This window comes from Poeciliopsis prolifica, unplaced genomic scaffold, assembly GCF_027474105.1.
Source record: "Poeciliopsis prolifica strain line A6 unplaced genomic scaffold, Auburn_PproV2 SCAFFOLD106, whole genome shotgun sequence".
NCBI classification, from domain to species: Eukaryota; Metazoa; Chordata; class Actinopteri; order Cyprinodontiformes; family Poeciliidae; genus Poeciliopsis; species Poeciliopsis prolifica.
The window spans coordinates 30,001-56,595 of record NW_026562481.1 but is presented as its reverse complement, the minus strand read 5'-3'; the positions used below and the strand labels follow the sequence as shown (position 1 = coordinate 56,595).

At 46.8% G+C, this 26,595-nt stretch overlaps 1 protein-coding gene across 1 annotated transcript in view; it reads right to left on the bottom strand.

The window, feature by feature from the left end:
• LOC129354223 (spectrin beta chain, non-erythrocytic 1-like) overlaps positions 1 to 26,595 on the bottom strand; it is a 71,057-nt gene that overhangs the window by 24,305 nt on the left and 20,157 nt on the right. The window contains 16 exon segments of the mRNA XM_055023742.1: positions 3 to 214; positions 291 to 497; positions 741 to 821; positions 895 to 1,113; positions 1,190 to 1,337; positions 1,467 to 1,624; positions 3,170 to 3,472; positions 3,932 to 4,090; positions 4,156 to 4,273; positions 5,028 to 5,215; positions 5,860 to 5,972; positions 6,244 to 6,359; positions 6,567 to 6,647; positions 8,097 to 8,188; positions 8,679 to 8,852; positions 10,966 to 11,117. Coding sequence (XP_054879717.1) covers positions 3 to 214; positions 291 to 497; positions 741 to 821; positions 895 to 1,113; positions 1,190 to 1,337; positions 1,467 to 1,624; positions 3,170 to 3,472; positions 3,932 to 4,090; positions 4,156 to 4,273; positions 5,028 to 5,215; positions 5,860 to 5,972; positions 6,244 to 6,359; positions 6,567 to 6,647; positions 8,097 to 8,188; positions 8,679 to 8,852; positions 10,966 to 11,117 — 2,521 coding nt within the window.

Sequence of the window (26,595 nt, the reverse complement as noted above, 5' to 3'; positions counted from 1 at the left end):
ACCGGTGCTGAACCACCTCCAGGTCCTCCAGCTTGTCGGGGATGTCCATGCCGTTGAGCCACTGCTCCTTCTCGTCGACCCACAGCTCGCAGGCGCTGGCCTCGCTCAGCATCTTGTAGAGCGCCAGCGCGTCCTGCAGCGCCTGCTTCCTGTGCCGGGTCAGCTCCGCCACTTCCTGGTACCGCTCCTCGATGCCGGCCAGCCGGGCTCGGACCTGCGGGGCGAAGGCAGCGGTGATGCGTGGCGTCCTGGCCCAGCGGCGGCGGCGGCCCCAGCGGCGGCGGCGTTACCTCCTGGGAGCCGGCCTCCTGCGGCGGCAGCGTCTGCGCCTGCTCGTGCAGCGCCTCGATGACGGGCCGGTAGCTGCCGATCTCCTCCGCCACGTCTTTGTGCTTCTTCACCAGAGCCTGGGCCGAGAACTCATCGTGGCCGACGTCCACGCTGGAGACGATGCGCAGGACGTCCAGCATCCAGGTGTCGATGTCGTCGGCGTCAGCCTGAGGGTCAAAGGTCGGGTCAGAGCGATAATTCATCTACTGACACTGGACCAACATGAAACACCTGATTCAATCAGTTCACTGAACTCTGACCCAGAACAGCAAAGCATTCTGGAAAACTTTAGCTGCTCAGCTTCTGACAGCGAGCTAAGCTAGCTGTCTGGTTACCTAGCAACGCCCTGCAGCGGGGGCAACAGGAAGTAGTTCTTTGACCTCTAACTGGGATCTGTGGGAGTTTCTCACCTGGAACTGGTGCAGGTTGCAGGCCTCCTGCAGGCGGGTTTTCCGTACGGCAGACAGACGCTCCAGAGCCGCCCACTGATCCTACACAGACAGGAAGCGCCCTGTTAGGCTGGTTCTTTCAGAATAAAAGCCTCCTGACCCCACGTCGGCCCACCTGGATGTCCTGGATGCGCTCCTTGATCTTCTCGGCTCCGAAGTGGTTTTCGTCCACCAGCTGCTGGCCCTGCCTGATGGTCTGCTGCAGGTGGGCGGCGCGGCCGCTCATCTCGTCCTCGAAGGCTTTGTGCTGACTCAGCAGCCGCACCGTTCCCGTCAGATCCTTCCCGTGATCCTCCAAGGACAGGATCTGCTCCTTCTCCCGGATCCAGCCCTCCTGCGAACCAGAACGCCAGGTTACCGTGAAACCGCCACCGCCGTACGGCTGACAGCGGGGTGGAAGGTCAGCGCACCTCCTCGGCCATCTCCCAGAAGAACTTCCAGAGGCGGCGGGATTCCTCCAGACGGGCGCGCTCCGCCGCCAGCTGGTTCAGCTCCTGGTAGCAGAACTCCATGTGAGCCACGCGGTCCCGGATGACCTGCGGGTCGCAGGGTTGTAGCCTGGGGGGAGGAAGAGGAGCGGTGAGGAAGAGGAGCGGTGAGGAAGAGGAGCGGTGAGGAAGAGGAGCGGTGAGGAAGTGGAGCGGTGAGGAAGAGCAGCGGCGTGGATGGACGGCGAGCGGCGCCGGCGTACCGTCGGTGTCGCTGGCGAACTTCTGGGCGTTGCTGTTGACGTTGCGGACGCGGTCGGCCTGGATGGAGATGTCGGCCTCCACCAGAGCGTGTTTCTGCAGCAGATCCTCCACACCCAACAGGTGCTTCCCGTAGTCCTGGGACAGCAGCAGCATCTGCCGGGGTCAGAGGTCAACACCGGTCGGTCAGCCAGAGGACAGGTGATTCAGGATGATCAAAAACAAAAATCTTTTTCCTGCTCAATCGTCTAAAACTGTTTAAAAAATGAAAATATTCTGGAAAATGTTTGTTTTCATCTGCAGCATCATGAAGCTGCAGCTGCAACTGGACCTGCAGCGCCACCTGCTGGCCAACAGCAGCATCCCTTAATCCTCTGACCTGCTGAAAACCTAAAATATTCTCAAGGATTAATCATGCAAAGCATAATAAACAACTCATGAGTTTATGATTTAAACATTCCATTAAAAATATCCTGCAGAACTTTTAGTAAGTTATTTCTAACATAAAACAGAGAAACTTTAGTTTAATTTTCCAAACTTCATTCTGAACCTCATTAAGATCATTAATGTTGGTTGAATTAATAAAACAACCCAATAAACTGTTAATAAAAACCTGCATTACATTGAAACATGAAACTCTTCTCACACTAAGAGTTTGTGAAAATACAGATACCAGCTGCTCTGTCCTCATTATAAAATGATATTTCAGAATCAAACTGCTGAGTGCAGAGGACCGCAGACATGCTTACAGCGGACCACATTTGGCCCCCGGGCCTCGACTTTAACACACCTGGTCTTGGCGATTACCTGAACGTCTGCAGGTAAGACGGTTTCACTGAAAACATTCATCACCTTTACAGAGCCGCAAATATCAACTAGATCAATAACTGAATTAAAAGATAATTCCTGAACACATGAAGCCGGAGCTTCATGATCTGACTGAACAAAGATCTGCAAACGTTTCGCTGATGCGTGGCTGAAGGTTGCCTTCAGTCACATGGCTTCAGTGAAAGAAACGCGTCAGAAGATGAACTTCACATCAAAATCAGGTTCCAGTTTGCAGGAGGAAACTCATCGGTTTGTCTTTCACTGCGAGTTAAATAAAGTTTAATTATTTTCATCACATCGGCCTGATTTAACCTTTAACCTCAGAGATCATCATCTCGAGATTTTTAACTGTTTTAGCTGTAAAAATAAAATAATTCTTTTAAAAAATGTGGATGTTTAATGTCTCTCAGTTAATCATAATTTATTCTATAATAACATGGAGCAGTTATAATTTTAAATTAAAAATAAAAAAAACATCATAGATGTACAAGAACAAATGATTTTGTATTTAATTATAAAATTTTAGCAAATAAATTATTTATCTTTAAATGAGAAACAAACTAAACATTTTACAAAAACTGTAAAAAAGGAAATAATAGCAATAATTACTGATAAAGATACATGAAGATGAAAGTGAGGAAATTTATTCTAATTCAATAAAACCAGATCAATGCAGAGATACATTTACTGTCCTCCAGATGTTATTTGTAATAAACTTTGTGACGGCAGTAAAATCATCTTTCTGCTGCAGCAGCAGCTGCAGCAGGTACTGCTATCGCTCCGCCTTTATTCTGCAGCGCAGCGGAACAACCAGCAGCTTCCTGGCGTCTCAAAGCGAAAACGAGAGCCTGGCGGTGAGGATGATGACGTTACCTTCATCTCGTCCATCCAGTCCATGATGTAGAGCATTTCCTGGAAAACCCTCTGCAGGCCCAGGTTGAGCTCCAACCTGTGGCGCCGGGCCTTCAGCAGCTCCAGCAGGTATTCCCACAGCCGGATCACGTTGTCCTTCCTGGCCGTGATGCGCTTGATGTCATGGTAACTCTCCGCCTCCAGCTCCTTCGCCACGGCAACCACCGCCTGAACGCGCTCCTCGTACGCCGCGATGTCCGTCTCTATGGCCTCATGCTTCTTAGTGGCCGCCTCCACGGCCTGCAGGTCGAATCCAAAGTTATCCTGCAGAGAAAGACGGCAGGAAGACAGGAAGACGGCAGAAAGACAGGAAGGAAGACAGGAAGACGGCAGGAAGACAGGAAGGAAGACAGGAAGACGGCAGGAAGACAGGAAGGAAGACAGGAAGACGGCAGGAAGACAGGAAGGAAGACAGGAAGACGGCAGGAAGACAGGAAGGAAGACAGGAAGACGGCAGGAAGACAGGAAGGAAGACAGGAAGACGACAGGAAGACGGCAGGAAACGACAGGAAGGAAGACAGGAAGATGGCAGGAAGGAAGACAGGAAGACAGGGAGGAAGAGGAAATGAAGGAGGAAAGGAGAGAAGGAACAGTGGGAGGATAGGAATCAGAGGAAAAACAAAAAATGAAGGAGAAAAATCTGAATTAACAAGTAAAACATCCTCGTATCATTCTGGATTGTGATGAATAAGTGATGGCCAGGTGAGTCCAGGTGAGTCGTACCTGTGAGACCAGCCTCTGGTTCTCGCTCAGCCACGTCTCCCTCATGGCGGCCTTGCGGTCGAAGCGGCGGGCCAGCTGCTCCAGCTTCTCCTGGCGGATCAGCTCCGTCCTCAGGGCCAGCTCCCGCTCATGCTCCGCCTTCTCCAGACGCTCCCAGGCCTGAAACAAACGCACCCGGTCAGAGCGGGGACGCCGTTCGCCCCCGGATGTCACGCTACAGCTACCTTGTTGATGTCAGAGATGAGCTTTCCTTCGCGCGGCGTAAAAACTTTCTGGTTGTTGGCTCTCATCTTACTCTGGATGGTGAAGAGCAGAACCTCCAGGTTCCCCTTCTCTGTGAACCTGAACACACATTTTATGTTTATCAAAGTTCCACAGCTGCGTCTCATTTTATAATGTTTTATAATGTTTGAAAATGTAAAAACATTTTCAAACATTATAAAAGCAGCTGAGCTCAGTGACAGCGGCGCTGCATCAGACCTCAATTTGAGTTCAAAATGTTTAAAGTTGACGGGAAATTTAAAAACATCTGTTATCAACAAAACACCAACTAATGTTATTAAAAATAAGTATATCAACAAATAACACTGGAGGAGTGCAATTAAAGAAACACTGACTATTATACTGATGATCTATAAATTATACATATTCATGTAATTTAAACAAATGATTCTCACTGTCCTGCACATTATTACACATAAATATTTAATGTATATGTTTATATAACAAAAAAAATATGATTTAGATGGGAAAATGTATTGATTATGTAAAGATATATTAGCAATATAAGGCAGAATATATTTAAAACATATGGAAATGTATATATAATACATGTTTGGTCTGAGCTCATATTGTAAAGTATCATCAGTAAATGTGTGGGATCAGATGGTTTGATGTGTTGTGATATTCTCCATTAAGCTGCGCCGGCAGCGGCTGCAGCGGCAGCTGCGCCGGCTGCGGCTGCGCCGGCTGCGGCTGCTGCAGCGGCTTCGCCGGCTGCGGCTGCAGCAGCGGCTTCGCCGGCTGCGGCTGCGGCAGCTGCGGCGGCTTCGCCGGCTGCGGCTGCGGCAGCTGTGCCGGCTGCGGCTCCACTCACTTGGGTGGTTTCTCCACGGTGCGGTACGTGTTGAAGGCCTGCAGCTGCTGCTGGACGCCCACCAGCGAGTTGGCGAACTTCCTGTTGTTGAGGATGATGATGGTCTGCTCGATCCACTCCAGCAGGTCCGACGCCAGAGACTCGTACTTCTCAATCATCTTCTCCGTCTCGATGGCGTTGTCCAGAACCTGCGAGGCGAGGCGAAGGGAAAAACGCTCCGTCAGCGATAAACGGAGAGCAAAAATCAACAATTTAGTTCAACAATTTTAACAGAAATCTAGATCTTTTCCTACTAAAATAATTTTACTTGCTAAACTTTAATAAATAATTTGCAGGCAGCAGTTAAAGCAGGGGTGACCAAAGTGTGGCCTGGGGGCTGTTTGTGGCCCTCAAAGTGATTCTGCATGGCCCTCAATCATAAAATGGCACAAATTCGATTTTACTTGAGGTTGGAGATTTAAACATAGTTCCATTTTCAAAAAGATCCAGATGAATTCAAATCATCTTTTGGTTCTTTATGTTTGCTTCAAGCTCACAGTATCGAGAAATAAATGTTAGTTTTTGCTGGCAGTTTCTTGAGTCCCTTTAGATAAAGATTCAGATGAAGTCTGGTGACTTCATCTGAAATATGGCAGGAGATTCAGCACAAAAACAAGCTGAACTTTCAAACCGACAGTTTAACAAAACGTTTAAAGTTCATCCACAGACGGGTTCGGACCAATCAGAGGATGCCGAGCCTGACTCGGGCTGCTGGGATAAATCTGGGTAAGAACCAGCGACGGGTCAGAACCAGAAACGGGTCAGAACCAGCGACGGGTCAGAACCAGCTCACCTTGCCGATCCTCTTGCCCTCCACCTTCAGCGCCTTCATCTTGGAGAAGTAGTGGTAATAGGTGACGACGTAGGTGATGATGGATTTCTCATCAGGATGTTCAACGCTGATGTCTGCAGAGGAGAGCAAAGCTGTTAACTCACTGTGTGTGTGTCTGCGTGTGTGTGTGTCTGTGTGTCTGCGTGTGTGTGTGTATGTGTGTGTGTGTGTCTGCGTGTGTGTGTCTGTGTGTGTGTGTCTGCGTGTGTGTGTGCGCGTGTGTGTGTGTGTGTGTGTCTGCGCGTGTGTGTGTGTGTGTGTGTCTGTGTGTCTGCGTGTGTGTCTGCGTGTGTGTGTCTGTGTGTGTGTGTGTGTGTGTGTGTCTGCATGTGTGTGTGTGTTGACCTTCCGGGTCCAGCAGCTTGGTGAGCCCCAGGTGTTGCTCTGCCAGGTTGAAGGCGTTCTGCAGGTTGTAGTGAGCGTTTGACTTCTTCAGTTTATCAAAGTCGATCAGATCAGGTCTGAAAACGACAAGAAAACCCTTCAAAATAAAACGCAGGAGGAGGAAGAGGAGGAGGAAAAGGAGGAGGAGGAAGAGGAGAAGGAGGAGGAGGGGGAGGAGGAGGAAGAGGAGGATGACAAGGAGGAGGAAGAGGAGGAGGGGGAGGAGGAGGAGGAGGAAGAGGAGGATGAGGAGGAGGAAGAGGAGGAGGAAGGTGTGGTGGTACCTGTGTTTGTGGATGAGGGCGTTGAAGGCCATCCCGTCTCTCCAGCTGGTGGTGAAGTTGTGGATGTTGACGTTTGGATACCTGAGCAGGAAGTCAGAAGATCAGCAATGAAAGTTTCACATAAACAGAAACTGATTCTGGAAACATTAAAACTAATAGTAATAATTGTAATAATAGTAATAATAGTAATAATAATAGTAATATAATAATAATAGTAATAATAATAGTAATAATAGTAAAAATAGTAATAATAATAATAATAATAATAGTAATAATAATAGTAATAATAATAATAATAATAGTAATAGTAATAATAATAATAGTAATAATAATAATAGTAATAATAGTTATAATAATAATAATAGTAATAATAGTAATAATAATAATAATAGTAATAATAGTAGTAATAATAATAATAATAATAGTAATAATAATAATAATAATAATAGTAATAATAATAGTAATAATAATAATAATAATAATAATAGTAATAATAATAATAATAGTAATAATAGTTATAATAATAATAATAATAGTAATAATAATAATAATAGTAATAATAGTAGTAATAATAATAATAGTAATAATAATAATAGTAATAATAATAATAGTAATAATAATAATAATAGTTATAATAATAATAATAGTAATAATAGTAATAATAATAATAGTAATAATAGTAATAATAATAATAATAATAGTACTAATAATAATAATAATAGTAATAATAATAATAATAATAATAATAGTAATAATAATAATAATAGTAATAATAGTAATAATAGTAATAATAATAATAATAATAATAGTAATAATAATAATAATAATAGTAATAATAGTAATAATAGTAATAATAATAATAATAATAATAATTGTCATAATAGTAATAATAGCAATAATAATAATAATAATAGTAATAATAATAATAATAATAATAATAGTAATAATAGTAATAATAGCAATAATAATAATAATAGTAATAATAATAATAATAGTAATAATAGCAATAATAATAATAATAATAGTAATAATAATAATAGTAATAATAGTAATAATAATAGTAATAATAGTTATAATAGCAATAATAATAATAATAATAATAATAGTAATAATAGCAATAATAATAATAACAATAGTAATAATAATAGTAATAATAATAATAGTAATAATAGTAATAATAGCAATAATAATAATAATAGTAATAATAGTAATAATAATAATAGTAATAATAGTAATAATAATAATAATAATAGTAATAATAATAATAATAATAGTAATAATAATAATAGTAATAGTTATAATAGCAATAATAATAATAATAATAGTAATAATAGTAATAATAGTAATAATAAACTTTAAAATGACAGAAAACCAAATCTGATTCATTTTCATCCATTTCTGAACAGAAACAGGAAAGTGTCCAATCATCCTCAATCTGAGTCGGTTCTGTTCTCTATGAACTAAACTATTTTATTCTAGCCTGTGAGCCCTGAGTAGGTTTCAGGGTCAGAGGTCATCAGGTGCACTGACCCTGCAGTCTTCATCTGGCACCAGAGCAGCAGGGCGTCTTTAGCCGACTTCTTCTCCTTGTTGTCCTCCGTCTCCACACTGATGTCCTGGATCTGAGACACACACAAGATCAGAGGTCAAAACTGGGTCAACAGAACCAAAGTGGACCAAGCAGAACAGAAAGCCCAAAGACAAACAAACACCACATTTTCTCCAATCCTTGTTCCAAATAAATCTTTAAATCTAAAGACGGAGAAAAGAGCTAAAATAAGAGCTGAAGTTTCTCTATGAAACCGAGTCGCACTGCACAGCACTGAGGGTAACTCTGTGAGGTTCTAGCAGAAACCGTCTGACCTTCATAGATGGACGTCCCTCAGCCGGCCCACCAGAACCCGGCCCACCAGAACCCGGCCCAGATATCTCTGACTGCAGCAGCTAAAACGCAGAGCGGTTGGTCCGGCCGGCTCCGTTTCAGCCTGATTCTTCTGGCAGGATGGGTTTAATCCTCACAGCTTATCAAAGATAATCCTGTCCGCCCATTTCAGCCGTGATGACATCATAAACAGCAGCGGCGGCGGCGGCTCCGATCCGTGTTGAGCTCACCTGGAAGCGGAGGATGATGGTCCAGATGAGGCCCAGCGTGAGGCGGTGGTTTCCGTCCACGATGTCGTGGGAGCCCATGTTCTCCAGGTGGACCCGCTGCTCCTTCAGGAACTGCAGGGCCTTGTCCACGTTCTCCAGGCAGTGGATCCGCATGCGGCCCTTGGTGGGTTTGGGCTGGACACAGAGCAGAACCGGTTACAGTGCACACCTTGAAACCTCTGGGTTCCTCATGTGGAGACGTCAGAGAGCACAGCTGCAGACACAGCTGGCCGACTTCACTGCTGACGTGTTGATCTGAGCCGTTTCTCCGTTCGGAGTCTCCATCCGCTAAAACAAAGCAGGAAAGAGCCTGGAGCTGCAGCCGTCAGCGCAGGAACACCCGCTACATCCAGGCTAGCAGCAGCCTCCACTGGTCTGTGTTCAGTTTCCATGGTAATCAGGCAACGCTAGCTGAAAAGCACTCGTCATAAAGCTAGTTTATGAATAGCTAACGCATGAGAATAGCATGGTGGGAGCTAATGCTAATGCGCTAACGGGAGGCTCTGATAACAGTAAATAGAAGTTAATGTTTGCATGTGTTTGTTTACTGAACATGTTTGTTGGGGTTGTATGATTTTTGCTTCATAGCTGTTGTTGCTAAGCGCTGCGTAAATAAACCAATAAACACTTACGGCCTTTGATCTAACAGCAAACTGTAAAAACATCCTCATTTCTCAGTGAAACATTCACGATTTAAATGATGAATTTTTCTCATTGATGGTGGCGCTGTCGCCTTCATGCACGTTAATGACATTTAGATTCCTCTTCTCCCAGTATGTGAACTGGTGGAAGTCCAGTTTCCCCAGCAGGCAGGCAGTCAGACTCTTCCTCCTCATCCTCCTCTTCCTCTGCTGGCGTTTCCTGCGGCTCTTTCACGGCGCTGACAGCCTCCATGCTGCTGCAGCCTCCATGCCGCAGCAGCCTCCATGCTGCAGCAGCCTCCATGCCGCAGCAGCCTCCATGCCTCCATGCTGCAGCAGCCTCCATGCTGCTGCAGCCTCCATGCCGCTGCAGCCTCCATGCCGCAGCAGCCTCCATGCTGCTGCAGCCTCCATGCCGCAGCAGCCTCCATGCTGCTGCTGCCTCCATGCTGCAGCAGCCTCTATGCTGCAGCAGCCTCCATGCTGCTGCAGCCTCCATGCTGCAGCAGCCTCTATGCTGCAGCAGCCTCCATGCTGCTGCAGCCTCCATGCCGCAGCAGCCTCCATGCTGCAGCAGCCTCCATGCCGCAGCAGCCTCCATGCCTCCATGCTGCAGCAGCCTCCATGCTGCTGCAGCCTCCATGCCGCTGCAGCCTCCATGCCGCAGCAGCCTCCATGCTGCTGCAGCCTCCATGCCGCAGCAGCCTCCATGCTGCTGCTGCCTCCATGCTGCAGCAGCCTCTATGCTGCAGCAGCCTCCATGCTGCTGCAGCCTCCATGCTGCAGCAGCCTCTATGCTGCAGCAGCCTCCATGCTGCAGCAGCCTCTATGCTGCAGCAGCCTCCATGCTGCTGCAGCCTCCATGCTGCAGCAGCCTCTATGCTGCAGCAGCCTCCATGCTGCTGCAGCCTCCATGCTGCTGCAGCCGCTTCACACAGTTTCCCTTTATTCGGTTTCGTCTCCACTGGGATTCATGAGGCTCTGCAGGCAGAGGAAGCAGTCCTGCTGGTCCCTCTGTGTGTGTGTGTGTGTGTGTGTGTGTGTGTGTGTGTGTGTGTGTGTGTGTGTGTGTGTGTGTGTGTGTGTGTGTGTGTGTGTGTGGCTTGTATTCCCGTGACCATGGAAACAGAACAATAATCCATTGATCACTGATATGAAAAGTGCTGAGTCACTGGTTGCTATGGCGACTCCCCCTTCATTTCAGGAACAGATGGGAGGGCGAGCCCACAGCATCACTACTCACCAGGCAGGAATTCAAACCTCAAACAAACAGAAGACATCAGGGGAACAACTGGGGTCCTCCAGAACCAGAACCTGATACTGATCCAGAACCAGGACCAGAAACTGATCCAGAACCGGATCCAGAATCAGATCTGGATCATGATCCAGGATGTCTGGTTCTGGTTCTGGATCTGGTTCTGGTTCTGGTTCTAGATCAACACCCTGATGATCTTTCTAAAGTGTAAAAGCTGCACTCTGGATCCAAACACTGACTGATTTGTCCAACTGGACTTTGTTTCATCATGTGAATTCTGTGTATCTGTTGGTCCAGTTGAACCTGCATGGAACCAGTAACATGATGGTTTGTGTTAATGGTCCAAACCTACCAGCCTCTCTCCAGACAGAACCTCCAGCAGCTTGATGAGCATCCGGCCGTCCCTCAGGTCCATGTACAGGTCCGTGATCCGACACGACACCCTGGACAGGTGGGAGTTCACCCACTTAGTGAAGGTCTTCTTCTGCACCGCTTCACGCTCATCTGGACAGAGAGAGGTCAGAGGCAAACGGGTCAGAACCAGATGGTTCTGATCGAACCGTCAGAGCGGATATTGTTTATGCGTGCAGGCTCGCTGCATCCCCGCATTGTTCCTGCGAATAAATCTAAACTGGAAACATCCTCAGAAGAAGAGCAGCCTGACAGTTTACACCTGCTGCTGCGTTTACTCCTCAAAAGCTGCTGCTTATCGTCCCCATCACACACACACACACACACACACACACACACACACACACACACACACACACACACACACACACACACACACACACACACACACACACACACACACGTTGGATCTAATCTCATCCGGCAGCAGGCGGCTGTTTATGCGAGAGGATGCTGGATCCCAGCTCTGACTTCCTTCTGGCTTTTCTGGGATTCTCTCAGATTTATTTCCGGACTCAGACGGAGCAGCAGCTCCTCTCTCAACCTTCCACTGAAACCTTGATGTTCCTGAAGTGATGATGTGTGTGAGCAGGGTGCAGCAGCCTCCACCCGGCTGAACCTCGCTGCTTCCTGAAACACCAGCAGAGCCGGGTCTGAAAATCTCCTTCAGGAGACGAGGAACCAGACAAAACGCCACCAGAGACTGGTGATGTGTCAACCATCATGCTGCGTGCTGAACTTTGACCTCATATCTGCTGAAACCTGGTTTCAGTTTAGAGAGAGCAAAGTACTGAGATAGACGAGTAATTCAACTACTGATCAACAATATTCACAAGAACAAATGTGATAAGAAGTAAACACACTGACATTCTGATAAGAGTTTAATGTTTACACAGAAACTATGTTCATAAAGACGCATTCAGTTCAAGGAGGCTAGTTAGCTTAGCAACTAAACAAAACGTACTGCTGAACAAAAGCATTTAGTTTGGAAGATTCATTCATCCCAAAAAAACATCAATATTTTCTACATTCATGTTCTAAAAACAATCTGAGTTACATAAGATTAATTATTATAAAATAAACCAGTTTCCATAAAATAAACCTCATTCAGTCTGAACTAAATTATTACAACTTAATATCAGCTGGATTTAGCTAAGCTAAGCTAACATAAAAAAATATGCTAACACAAAACAAAGTTCATTTATAAACCTGAGCCAATGTAACCTCAGTGAAGTTAATGTTTGGATAAATGAGCTGCAATAAGTTCAATCAGGCTAAGCTAAACCAAGCTAAGAGACACACAGACAGGCTAAGCTAATATTAGCTAAGCTAGCCGTATGTCAGTGGATGTTTGTGTTCAGACCAGTTGGGAGTATAAATAGATCCTCCTGAAGTGTGAAACGTTTTTATCTGTGAAATCTGAATTTAATGAGGAGTTATGAAAATCATTCCCACATGACATCAGAATAATTCAATTTCTGGGTAACTGTTAAATGTCTCGTGTTATTAGTCATATACTCCTAATGACTGTTAACCAACTCTGGTGTCCTAGGAGGTTTTTCCCAGAATGCCCTGCGTTTGACCTGCAGGAGAAGCTGGAGCGAGATGTGCTGATAAGAACATCTGATTCCTCCACAAACACTCATTCATGGCCGCAGTGACTTACTGTGCAACGCAACAATGGCTGCAGTGTGGAGCCGATAAACTGTGGAGGTTCTGGTACCGACCCGGAGCTGCTGGGAGGAAGTGGACCAGACGCCGCGGGGTCTGTGTTTGGCTAGATATGAACAGGAAGCAGAACCATGGAGGCTTTAGCAGCTCAACCCACAGAAACAGAACCGGTTCTGGCTCAGAGAGAAAAGGGCCTAATCAAAGGAAATCAAGAGTTCAGGCCCACAGCAAACCGATTAGCATGTAGCATGTAGCTTCTGGCAGCTGAAATATGCAGAAAGACACTCAGCCTGGCAGAAACACAGTTTCCCCTGAATCCAACAGACATGATGTTCCTGTGCAGGACAAACGTCTCCAAGCTGTTTAAACGATTCTCGTTTCTTCAGAACGACGAGGAAAAAAAGTTCAGGAAACGAAGTTCGCCTCAGCACACAAAACATTAATGTTGGTCTGGAAAACCATCCCTATCTGAAATCATCCTGATTAATATCAGTGAACTGCACACAGATTATTCATTTAACCATATTTTCCACATCGCAAAAAAATTGATATTCAAATTTACTGAAGCTCAATTAAGGGACATTTATCGCGACAACAATAAATCAAATTCTAATGAGGATTTTTCATGGTAAATTATACGATACAATAAATACCAACTGCTTAAGAGACACAGAAATAACTCAGATGTGGTTGAGGATTGGTCGGTTATTAAACAACCATCATCTGAGAGGAAGAAACGACTGAAAGAAGATGAAATGATACAAACCCAACAGCAGACGTCAGGTTCATGTTCACCAATATGACACAATATGAGAGAAACGGTTAGAAAACCAGAGATCAGAGAAAAGAACTGGAGGTTTTTAATAATAACTTCAACATACAGAAATTATTATCAGCTGATAATATTTACTGACTGACGAAACAAACAGCCATAAACTACTCAACCTGTACAAACAGTTATTAATTATTAACAAACTGTTTCTATAAACTATTTAGTAGCCGTCTATAAGAGAGCCTGACTGTAAAGTGATAGTTATAGTTAAACTCAAGGAATGATTAAAACATTTTAGTTAACTGGAATAAATAAAAACCATAATTAATGGGAAAAACTAAAAATTAATGTATAAATATAATATACTTTCTTTTTACATCTATTTATTAGCCTTTTCATGTGGAACTGTTTTCTTCAGCAGTTTACGTCCGTGCTGCTCCTGGCGGCTAAGCTACAAAATGGCCGACCACTGGAGTCAGGTGGTTATTACATAATGACTGAATACATCTCATGAAAATTGTATTTTCTTTATCACCTAATATATGTATTAATAATCACAAAACTTCGGTTAATTTAGTACGAAAAAACTAAAACTACAACTAGAACTAATAGTTAATATTTAACTAATAGTAACTAATAAAAACTAACAAATAGGCTCTGAAAACAAACTAACCAACAAACTAAACCTAAAACCCAGAACGATTAGAGCCCGGGGTCGGCACCAGAACCATCAGCCCAAACGGAGCAGCTAACCGGGTTGACCCTCCGGGAACAGTGGGGCCCACCTGTAGAGGGCCCACCAGTATAGGGGCCAACCAGTATAGGGGCCCACCAGTAGAGGGCCCACCAGTATAGGGGCCACCAGAATAGGGGCCCACCAGTAGAAGGCCAACCAGTATAGGGGCCACCAGTATAGGGGCCCACCAGTATAGGGCCAACCAGTATAGGGGCCAACCAGTATAGGGGCCCACCAGTAGAGGGCCAACCAGTATAAGGGCCACCAGAATAGGGGCCCACCAGTAGAAGGCCAACCAGTATAGGGGCCACCAGAATAGGGGCCCACCAGTAGAAGGCCAACCAGTATAGGGGCCACCAGAATAGGGGCCCACCAGTAGAGGGCCAACCAGTAGAGGGCCAACCAGTATAGGGGCCCACCAGTAGAGGGGCCAACCAGTATAGGGGCCCACCAGTAGAGGGCCAACCAGTAGAGGGCCAACCAGTATAAGGGCCACCAGAATAGGGGCCCACCAGTAGAAGGCCAACCAGTATAGGGCCCACCAGTATAGGGGCCCACCAGTAGAGGGCCAACCAGTATAGGGGCCCACCAGTAGAGGGCCAACCAGTATAGGGGCCACCAGAATAGGGGCCCACCAGTAGAGGGCCCACCAGTATAGGGGCCCACCAGTATAGGTGCCCACCAATAGAGGGCCAACCAGAATAGGGGCCAACCAGTATAGGGGCCCACCAGTAGAGGGCCCACCAGTAGAGGGCCAACCAGAATAGGGGCCAACCAGTATAGGGGCCAACCAGTATAGGGGCCCACCAGTATGGGGGCCAACCAGTAGAGGGCCAACCAGTAGAGGGCCCACCAGTAGAGGGCCAACCAGTATAGGGGCCCACCAGTAGAGGGCCCACCAGTATAGGGGCCAACCAGTATAGGGGCCCACCAGTAGAGGGCCAACCAGTAGAGGGCCAACCAGTATAGTGGCCAACCAGTATAGGAGCCCATGAGTATAGGGGCCAACCAGTATAGGGCCAACCAGAATAGGGGCCAACCAGAATAGGGGCCAACCAGTATAGGGGCCCACCAGTATGGGGGCCAACCAGTAGAGGGCCAACCAGTAGAGGGCCCACCAGTAGAGGGCCAACCAGTAGAGGGCCAACCAGAATAGGGGCCCACCAGTATAGGGGCCCACCAGTAGAGGGCCAACCAGTAGAGGGCCAACCAGTATAGGGGCCCACCAGTAGAGGGCCAACCAGTATAGGGGCCAACCAGTATAGGGGCCCACCAGTATAGGGGCCCACCAGTAGAGGGCCAACCAGTAGAGGGCCAACCAGTATAGGGGCCCACCAGTAGAGGGCCAACCAGTATAGGGCCAACCAGTGGATTCCTCCTCGGCAACAGAGGAAAACACATTTATTAGATGTTATCTGCATCTTCATGGTCCAGTTCTGTTTCTGCACAGATGATTCTGTTCCCAGTGTGTGTGTGTGTGTGTGTGTGTGTGTGTGTGTGTGTGTGTGTGTGTGTGTGTGTGTGTGTGTGTGTGTGTGTGTGTGTGTGTGTGTGTGTGTGTGTGTGTCCTTCCTGTGCCGAGAATGAAGCAGATGCCTGTCCCAGCAGGAAACTATGTTTACATTCACTCAGAAATACAAAAGCAGTTCAATGTTTGGAGACGAGGTTAAAGTTATTCTCTCCGATCGTTTATCGTTACAATATTCTCATCACAGTGAGAATTTGGGTTTATCGTTGGCTCAGTAAATTTTAATAAGACAGAACTCATTTCCTTTTGTTGGTTTTACAGTTTATGATAAAACCCATAAAGTGTAAAAGCAGTTGGATCAGTGAAAACTTTTCTTTAAATTAAATAATATCACATTAAATCATATTAAACATGTTTTCACATTTCTGTATCTTGGTGGTATCTTGTTAAAACTGCTTTGATTTGATTAGGTCTGAACAATAAGGCTGAAAACGTATCATCATAGAAGTGTTTCAGATCAGTCAATGTTGACGATTATAAATTATTCATTATTGATTAAATACCGCCAAACTATTGAGGCGACCTTTACCATTTCATCCACAGATTTCACTCCAAGCTGATTTTTATTTTTTGCAGCAAAACCTTAAGAGCTGTTGCCCAGCCCTTCTTGGTGAAGTGGCATCAAACTGCTGTAAAACAGAAAGTTTTATTTTCTTCAGGCCTTCAGTTCGACACGTTTCCTTTAGATATCAGTAAATAAATCTGTTTTATGATAGGAATGACTTTAAGGTCAGGGTTTATGTGAATGCAGTAATAAACAGCTTGTGTCTCTTATTTAATCGTTATCAGAAAATTACCACACATGGTGATTAAACTGTGAGTCGTATCGGGACGATTCAGGGTTCGCCTGCAGCAGAACCCGAGCCCAGCAGGTCCAGCTTCCTGCTGAGTCTGATGGACGGATCGATCAGCAACACACACACACAGCTGACCTGATCCGGGCAGCAGAGTGGGCGGGGCCAACGAGGACAACGGAGCCGGATCATGTGAGGAACGCCGGCGCTCCGGTCACGGCGTGAAAGTTTCTCCCATACATCAGTCGGCAACAATACCAGGAGTCAGGATGGAGACAACAGGAATTCATACCACAGATTACACAGTTACCTTCTGACACGGCCGGATCCGGGCCCAACCGGGTCAGAACCTCAGCCGAACCTCTGCTGACCACCGCCGCCGACAGGAAGCAGCAGAACAAGATGGACAGGCGGACCGCTGGAGATTATCAATGCAGAACCAGTCTGACCAGTAACACTTTCTGGAAACCAGCAGAACCAGAACCCATCCATCAGGGTTCTGAACAGAACCTCAAATAGAAATCAGCCAATCAGATCGCTCCACCTATCAACGAGCTGATTCAGCCTGACAGACAAAGTTTAGGGCAGAAAAACTCGCCTGGCAGCAGCAGGAGGCTGAGCGTTCACTGAGACCCAGCATGAAAGATGACTCTGCGTCTGTGTGTGTGTGTGTGTGTGTGTGCGTGTGTGTGTGTCTGTACTTCCTGGAGTAAAAGTGTGGTTCTACTTTTTTCTGCATCAGTAACAGTGAAGCTGCAGTTTGAGTCGACATGTGGAGGCAAGAAACGAGCCAGAACTGATCGACTGGAGAAACAAACTGGACGGGACTAAACCTGAACTGGACCCGGACTCTGTTCTGGTCGTCCCTGATGGTTTATCTGCAAGACATCCACAACTCCACCTGTATCCCTTATTGACTTTCATTCTTATTTTCCATTGTGTTTTTCTTTACAATTGTTTTTTTTGCCCCATGCCTGTTGTTAGCTGTGGTTAATTCACACATCACCCGATTATTCTTCCTGTTCAGACGATAAACCAGCCGAATAAAATTATAAGGAAATGCTCAGCAGGCCTTTGCTGCTCCTTCTCAGCTGATGAATGAACTGCAGACTTCACTGCTGCTGCTCACTGACTTTAACGATTCATTAAAATGTTTAACACAACGAGCGACTGGAGAAAATAGAGGAAGAAAAACAATAGTGAGAAATTTAATATGAAATTATTGGCTTATTTAGCTTTTTTATTATTATTACAGACTAAATAACCCAAATTAACCCTGTTAATTTTCGACTATGTACCTTTATTGACCCATATAACACAGATAAACAGGTAAAGCCCACACAGGAATGAATGAATGAATGAATGAATGAATGAATGAATGAACTAGTTCCAGCTGACATGCTGTTAAAACTCAGTATCAAGTCGTTTCTGTCTGCTTTAACAGATTTATGTCCAGGTTTTTCTGGATGGGAACCAGAACCGGCTGCAGCGTGATGAAGGTGAGGAGGAGGAGGAACATCTGGATCCACTGAGGCAGGACAGAGCAGCCTGTGTCTCTGAGCCGGTCACATGACCTTAGCCTGACAGTCATGTGACCCAATCAAAACATCCTGTTCTCCCACTGAGGCAGCGGGACGTCTGCACTGGGAAACAGAACCTGGATGATCAGGGAGGGGACTGAGGTTCTGAGCTGAGGTTCTGGTTCAGAACCTCAGTCAGAACCAGAGTTCTGGTTCTACCCCTATTGTCCAGCCAATCACAGCCCTCCACTCTGCGCCTGCCAGCCAATCAGAGGGCCTTTAGCAGCAGTCTGCTGAACGGACCGAGCCGCCGATCTGTTCACCACACTGAGCCCACATGGACCAGAACGAGCTCCCAGTAACCGGGCCGTGGACTGGGCTTAGAGGTCAGAACCAGGTCAGGAGAGGAGACTGGACCTCAACTCAGCAGCTGGGGTTCTGTTAGCTGTTGGAATCGGTTCTGGCTGGGTTTAACGGGCCAGTGTTGTGTTTTCCAGACACAGAGCCGTTCTATAAATGAACTGAGTGAATCTCTTGACTTCAGTTATTATAAAAATGGCATAAATATCAATTATAACGTTTTAATTATCATAACTTTGTAATTTATCTAGAAATTGCCTGTGTCTCTTTAAGAACGTCCCAACATGGCTCCTGTAATGAGCTCAGCAGTTCCAGCAGATGTCTGCTAATTGCTGATGGCTAGTCTGAAGGAGCTGTGCCTCGAAGGCAGAGCTGGTCCATCCTGGAGGTTTTCCCAGTTGAATGTTTGCCATGGAGATTAAAAAGCTTCCCAGACATTTATGGACAAATCAAAGCAACACTCAGGAATGATCCAAAGACAACACTGCCCCTTAAGGGACACAGGGGTCAAAGTTCATCCAGAACAACAAGAACATCATCAGGCAGGACGGGTCGGCCCGGTTCTGATAGGATCTGAGCCCATCCCACAGTTAGCTTCACTCCCAGGAAGATGATCTCACCTGGTCCAATAAAGCAGAGCCACAAAGGCGGACTTGGACCTGGTTAAGAACCGGGCCAGAGCGGACCAAAGTCCTGAGCTCCAGTTTTACGGAGAGTTCAGGAAAACAGAGTTCTGGAGAAATTAAAGGCGATCCTTCCAAGCAGCAAAACGGGCCTGCTGGACCACTCTGGTTCTGGAGCGGGTCATTACAGATAACAGAGCAGATTCCTTCAGAACCACACATCGGACCGGCATACCTCCACTGGAACAACACACACTGTTTACCCTGGGAGACCGGGAGGTCACGGACTGGGTCACTGCAGTCAGAACCAGGCTGACAGAACCAGGTTCTCTGATGTTCTCAGCTTCACATCAGACAACTTAAACTTGTTCCCAGTAACAGGAACCAGAGGTTTTTACCAGTAAACCCAGTAGAAATGTTTTGTGGCGTATTTGTTCAGAGGAGGTCTCACTCTGATCTTTATTTCCTGCTTGTGGAGGTTTTCAGGTGAACCAATGCAAAGTTCCAAGTCTGAACTAGAAAGACCAAACCCAGCCGTTTGCATCAGCTGAGGAAGAGGAGGAACTCCTGCAGTCATGAGGAAAACGGGTCCAACCGGGCCAGAACCAATTCTGGAACCAGAAGCAGATTATCTTCAGCTCTCAGTTCATCATGGAACTGGACTCATCCGAGCTCAGTGGAGCGGGTCCATCAAAGAGGCTTTTCATGGAGAAGATCTCACACACACACACACACACACACACACACACACACACACACACACCACACACACACCCACACACACACACACACACACACACACACACACACACACACACACACACACACACACAGCATTCCTCCTCTAACTTAAACATCTCAGCCAACAATAAGCCGATTCTAGAGCGTTGGAACCGGTACCACTCTGATCCACCTTCATCACCTCATCATCCTCAGGAATCACTCCTGGATCAGATGGACAGATTCCCAGAGGTTCTGGATGGTTCTGGACGGAGTGACTGCTTCAACGACCCACTGAGGTTTAGACAGGAAGCTGCTTCCCTTCCTGTCGGAACCAGAACCCAGACGGCAGAGCAGCAGTGGTACCACATGAGGTGTGGGTGGTTACAGTGAGATTCGGTCCATTCCGGTCCGGTTCTGTTCGTTCTGCTGCCGTTAATATTTCAGCAGAGAATCCGACTCCAGAAACCGGGCCGGGCTTTGTGTGAACACGATCGGGACACAGTGGCTTTAATCCCACTAAGAGGACGGGGGGGACGATGAGGGGACGGTGAGGGGACGGTGAGGGGACGATGGGGGACGGTGAGCTGAAGGTGAGCGGACAGTAAGGGGACGATGAGGGACGTGCCCTCACCGTCCCTCATCGTCCCTCTGGACATGTGGGGGGGGGCAGACAGTCTGCGGAGCCTCATGAAACCTTGATGAAGACGACGAGACGCTGAAGCTCTCAGAGGAACAAAGACCATGAGGGAGGGGCTGATCTGGCACTGAGTCGCCCCTATTGCCCCCCCTCTTTTAATGCCCCACACACTGAAGGAGGGGGGAGGGGGGTGAGAAAACACACAGGAGGCTGCTGATTGGCTGGATCAGGACAGAAGCAGCAGGAGGAAGAGGAGGATCAGAGTGATGAAGATGGTTTTACTCTTCAATTTGAATCAAACACAAACAAACTCGAACTTCAAAATAAAAGCCACCTTATCATTTTAAACATTTAGAATCAACCTTATTCATGTGATCATCAATAATTCATGTTTGTTGATGCGTCTGCAGGAGCAGGTTTAATATTTTATGTCTTTTATTCTCTGACCTGTTGTTGAGCAGCGAGTGTCAAACTTCTGCTTTGAAACGTCTTTATGAATAAATCGATGCGAACCTGCAGTGGGGGTTTCTGGGTAACGTAGTCCCTATGGAGCATGACCTATGACCCAGTCTGACTCATTAACCCGTTCAGCTCTCTGCTGGTTTCTGTTGAATCAGAGGAAATTCTGCCGTCCCGGTAGGTTCTGAACGGCTGAGCAGAACCAGGACCGTCTCCCCCAGGTCGGATCGGGTCAGCAGCTCAGCCAATCATAGCCCTGCCTCTCTCACCACTTTATGTCTGACAGCCAATCGATGCTCTTCATTAGAGGAAGCTCTTACAGAGCAATAAGCAGCGCCTGCTGCTGCTCCGTCAGCCGATAGGGAATTCAGCCGGCAGCCTCTCCAGGCTCAAGGGCCAGGGGAGGGTTCATGACCTGCAGCCAGGAAGCTGCAGCTGGACTGCAGCAGCTTCTGGAATCAGTTCGGGAATCGGTTCCATAATCGGTTCAGGAATCAGTTCAGGAATCAGTTCAGAATCGGTTCAGGAATCGGTTCCATAATCGGTTCAGGAATCCTTCAGCTTTTTTTCCGTTCCAGCCAGACGACGAGCAGAAAGTCCCACACATTCAATACTTCCAGAATTTCAGCTAAAATCTGATGGAACTGGCCTGGTTAATCAGAAAATCTCAATTTTCCTCCTGCCACTGAATGCACCACAGGTTTTATATTAGAAAATATAATGTTTTCAGGCCTGATAGTTTCACTAAGCAAATGCTCTAAATGCGCCATTAAGAGTTTTACAAGATCAAAACTGTAAACATAGAAACAGGCAGCTAATCTGAATCAATGCATCATCATCGTCTCCGTCCTGGTTCTGACCCGTTTCCAGCGCTGTAACATTTTTCCCCGTCATAAATCCGAGTTTTTAACAAACATTGTAACTGGTTCATTTCATGGTTAATTATTAAAATATCTCTGATTTGTCATGTTTTGTAAAAATAGATATTTTCTGATAAAAGGCCCCAGCTCCACTTGACTCTGGTCCAAAAGGTCCATTTAGAGCTTCTGGTTGGTTCTGAAGGTCGATCGATCAGAACCTCTGATTGGTTCTAAATGTGGTCTGATGGGAACTTCACACCTCAGAGTCGCAGTTATAGTAAAATGTTTGAGACGGTTTTAGCTCCACAGCAAACAGCCGAGTCAGCGCTGGGCACAGCCAGCAGAACCTCCCAGAACCTATTTCTGCTGGTTCTGCAGATGTGATGAGGTTCTGACAGAACCAGAACCGGTGATGAACCGGGTCAGAGGTTTGTCTCTCTCTGATCCATGAAGCTGCAGCGACTTTATTAACTGAAGGAACCAGGCGAGTTCTGCTGAATTCACCAACATCACAGAAGAAACGGTTCCACTTGGATCATCCAACACCATCCAACAACCATCCAACATCATCTAACCACCATCCAACCACCATCCATCCAACATCCAACATCATCCAACACCATCCAACCACCATCCAACATCATCTAACCACCATCCAACCACCATCCATCCAACATCCAACATCATCCAACACCATCCAACCACCATCCAACATCATCTAACCACCATCCAACCACCATCCATCCAACATCCAACATCATCCAACACCATCCAACACCATCCAACCACCATCCAACATCCAACATCATCCAACCATCATCCAACACCATCCAACATCCAACCACCATCCATCCAACATCCAACATCATCCAACCATCATCCAACACCATCCAACATCCAACCACCATCCAACCACCATCCATCCAACATCCAACATCATCCAACCACCATCCAACATCATCCAACCACCATCCAACCACCATCCATCCAACATCCAACATCATCCAACCATCATCCAACACCATCCAACCACCATCCAACATCATCCAACCACCATCCAACATCATCCATCCACCATCCAACATCATCCAACCATCATCCATCCACCATCCAACATCATCCAACCATCATCCATCCACCATCCAACATCATCCAACATCATCCAACCACCATCCAACATCATCCAACCACCATCCAACATCATCCAACCATCATCCAACATCATCCAACCATCATCCATCCACCATCCATCCACATCCATCCACCATCCATCCACCATCCAACATCATCCAACATCATCCAACACCACCATCCACCATCCAACATCATCCAACATCATCCATCCATCTGGTCAGCAAGTTTAATTTTGTTATTTTGTCTCTTTTCTCCAGTTACCTGATTGAATTGGCTGCTGATTATTTCAATAATTATTAATCGATTCAGTCCTGATCAGGGACTGACTTCATGGTTCACATGTCAGTGGAGCATCAGGCTGTTGGCCTTCATCAGGAGGAAGACTCCAACAGAAGCAGTAGGTTTAACTCTATCTCTAATAACCTCCAGGATTTTCTGAGATCAATTTAAACCTGATTCCCAACCTGCAGATCCCAAACGGGATCAGAAACTGAACTGATTCCCAGATGCACCAGGAACGGTCTGGACCAAATGCGACAGCAGAGAAAAGTTGTGGTCCTGCTGCAGAACCCGACAAGTTTCCTCTTGAGGTTCACCAAACTGCCACAGGTGCCCTTCAGCAAGGCAGCTCCTGGTTTTATTAGAGCCACAGGGTGAGGAAGAGGAGGAGGAAGGGCGCGGTGGTTCACTCTGATATCGCTACAGCTGCTGACTCTCTCACACACACACACACACACACACACACTGAACCCAGAGTTTCAGCCCCATGAACCTCCAACCTCCTACCTTGCAGCTGCTTGAACCGTCCCTCCAGCTGGTTGTAGTTGAAGCCGGGTCCCGGGCTGGCGGCCCCCCTGCTGGGGCTGGGGGCCCGGCCCGGCCCGCCCGGTACCGGGGACGGGGTCCGAGGTCCGGCGTAGTCCAGGGGAGGGGCCAGGGGGGAAAGAGGGGACAGCGGGGCGCTCTGTAGTTCCATCACACCGGACCGGACCGGACCGGGCCCAGAGCCAGGCAACAGCCACTACAGGAGAAAGTTCTGGTCCGATTCAGGAGAATCGGGTCAGAGGAATGTAGCAGCAACTCCAGAGAAAAAGTTCTGGTGAAGTTAGGTTTCCACTGGATCAGAACCGGTCCAGAGATAGCAATCACTCCAAGAAGAAGTTTTTGGTCCAGTTCAGGAGAAATGGGTCAGAACTGAGTCAGAACCGGTCCAGAGGCAGCCAGCAGTCACTCCAGGGACAAAGTTGTGGTCCGGTCCAGGTGAAGGTCCAGCTCAGGTTTCCCGGGTCAGAACCGGTCCAGATCAGAACCGCTCTTCTCCTCAGAGGGACTGAGCTGCACAGAGGGCGAGCGAGGGACTCCCTCCCTCTGCCTCTCTCTCTCCCCCCTCGGGGCGAGGCAGGAAGCGCTAACTCAGCACGGCTGCCACGGCAACAGCACGCCTGCTCTGCCTCCATCCTCCAGAACCAAACCTTCCCCCGAACCCGGACCCGGACCGGCGGCCCCGCGGCGCTCAGCTGAGGAAGAGGAGGACGAAGAGCAGGACGAAGAGCAGCTGCAGCAGAGCAGCTGCAGCAGAGCAGCTGCAGCAGAGCGTTAGCGTGGGTCTGAGCAGACGCTGCTGAAAACACCTTCAGACCCAGCCAGAGGGGGAGGGGCCGCACGCCGAGCCGGCCAATCACAGCCCTCGGCTGCTGCATGATGTCATTGCCTCATTAGCATAAGGGGCGGGGCAAAGAGGCTGGATCTGATCCGAATCTCAGATGTTATCAGAGAGAATGAGAAATCTCAACTTTTAGTTTCTATTTGACAGAAATATCAAATAAACTCCAGCAGGAACGTTTAGATAAACTGAATGGAAACTTAAAGAAGAATAAAAACTTCCTGGCACCATAACTCATTTTACTGGACAATAAATTGTCCCAGAAATCACTGCAATAAACTAGAACCTTATTATTTTGAGTCCATTTTCAGTATACACACAAGTATCCAAACTAAAACAAAAACAATAAATAAAACGGAAATTAAGAATACACAACCATAAAGCAGTAATGGAGTCTGTCAGTAAATTACATGGAAACACAAACTCTCATTTTAATTTAAATCATCGTGTGAACAAGTGATTTATCAGCACGGATCTGGGCTAGCATGATGAATTTCACCAGAACTGTTCTGATCTGCACATCGTCTGGACAACGCAACCATTTAGAAACCAGCAGCAGAACATCCAGAACCTCCAGGTTCTGGTATAGGACCGGGTTCTCCCAGTTCCACATCAAGCTTCCATCGTTAGCTGTTAGCTAACAAGCTGGACCCACATGTTCAGCAGATGTTGGGAGCAGAAGCTGATCTGACAGGCAGAACGTTCTGGACCGACCAGTAGGACCTGGTTAGTTCTGGTTATCTACTGATTGGATCAGAACCGGACTGGTCCGGCTCTCTGAACGTTGGTCCAGAACCATCAGAGAGCAGAAGAGCTGCTGGACCGGACCACAGCAGGTCGGTTTCTGACCAACATCCTGAAAACACCACGGCGCTAATATTAGCAGCTGCTGTGGAGATGAGCTTCCTGCCTGGGTCTGACATCACTTCCTGTTTCCTCTGGTTCTGTGTCCAACACAGAGGGATGAAGAGGGAGCAGGAAGCTGGTCTGGAGCTCTTGGAGCACCGCTTCCTGTTACTGAGCAGACAGACAGGCGGAGGTCAAAGGTCACACCGTCCAGACAATAGAACTCATGTTGACCTAAACAACCAGAGGCCAAGATAGCACAGGGGTTAGAGGTCACCGTGACTCTAAGCCACACCTCTGGATTCAACAGAGTGCCCTTTGACCTCCACTGGATCACCCACCTGAGGACAGGCTGAGCTCACCTGGAGAATAGGAATGCTGTTGGCACAACGCCAGGGAAGGGTCAAAGGTCATCATGAGATGAAAAACACCTCAGAGTCCCAGCAAATTCAACCCAACAAAACCCAAAGGCTCTGGTTCTGGCTACAGGCCAGCTAGCAGGTCAAAGGTCACAATCCTGAGTCAACATGGCTGCCAGGAAGAGTTACTTTACTGATCTCAAGGGAAATTAAATGAGCTGAAGGAAGAAGGGTCATCTCTCTAGAAACAAGATGGTGGCTGGACTGAACCCTGTGATGTCATAGCAGTGGGCGGGGCTTCTCGTGGTCTGGTTGTGTGTGAAACCACGCTGGGCCGTCATGCTGGCAGAGCAGCTGCAGGATGGAGCAGACACCAGCGCGGTGGTGGCAGGATGGTGATACGTGCATTTATCTGATAGTTTATCATTATCATGATAGTTCTTATGGTTACATTTATTATTGACCCAATAAAACCGTTGGGCTTATTGGTTTCCCCATTTCCTCTGCCGTTGATTCAACAGGGGATCAATTTAGACGCCTGATTAAAGCTCAGGATCATTTTTCTTGATGTGAGTGGAGTCCTGCAGAAAGAAAAATGTTTCTAAAGGCCAGTATTTGTCTTTGTGGAGCTCGGATTGCTGTGTCATGCAGTTACAACCATAAAACCGAGTAAAAAATAGTTTTTATCTCTTTTATTGGTATTTATATATCACAACAACAACAACCCTCCTACTGCAGACTGATGGATGGACCAACACCAGTCCAACACACCAAACCTTCTGGTTAAACATCTGGATTTATGGTCATTTCATTCATTTATTGGCTCCAAACTTTTAATCTGGAATAAATTAAAGTTCATGTGGTCCATCCAACTTCCTTTCCATCA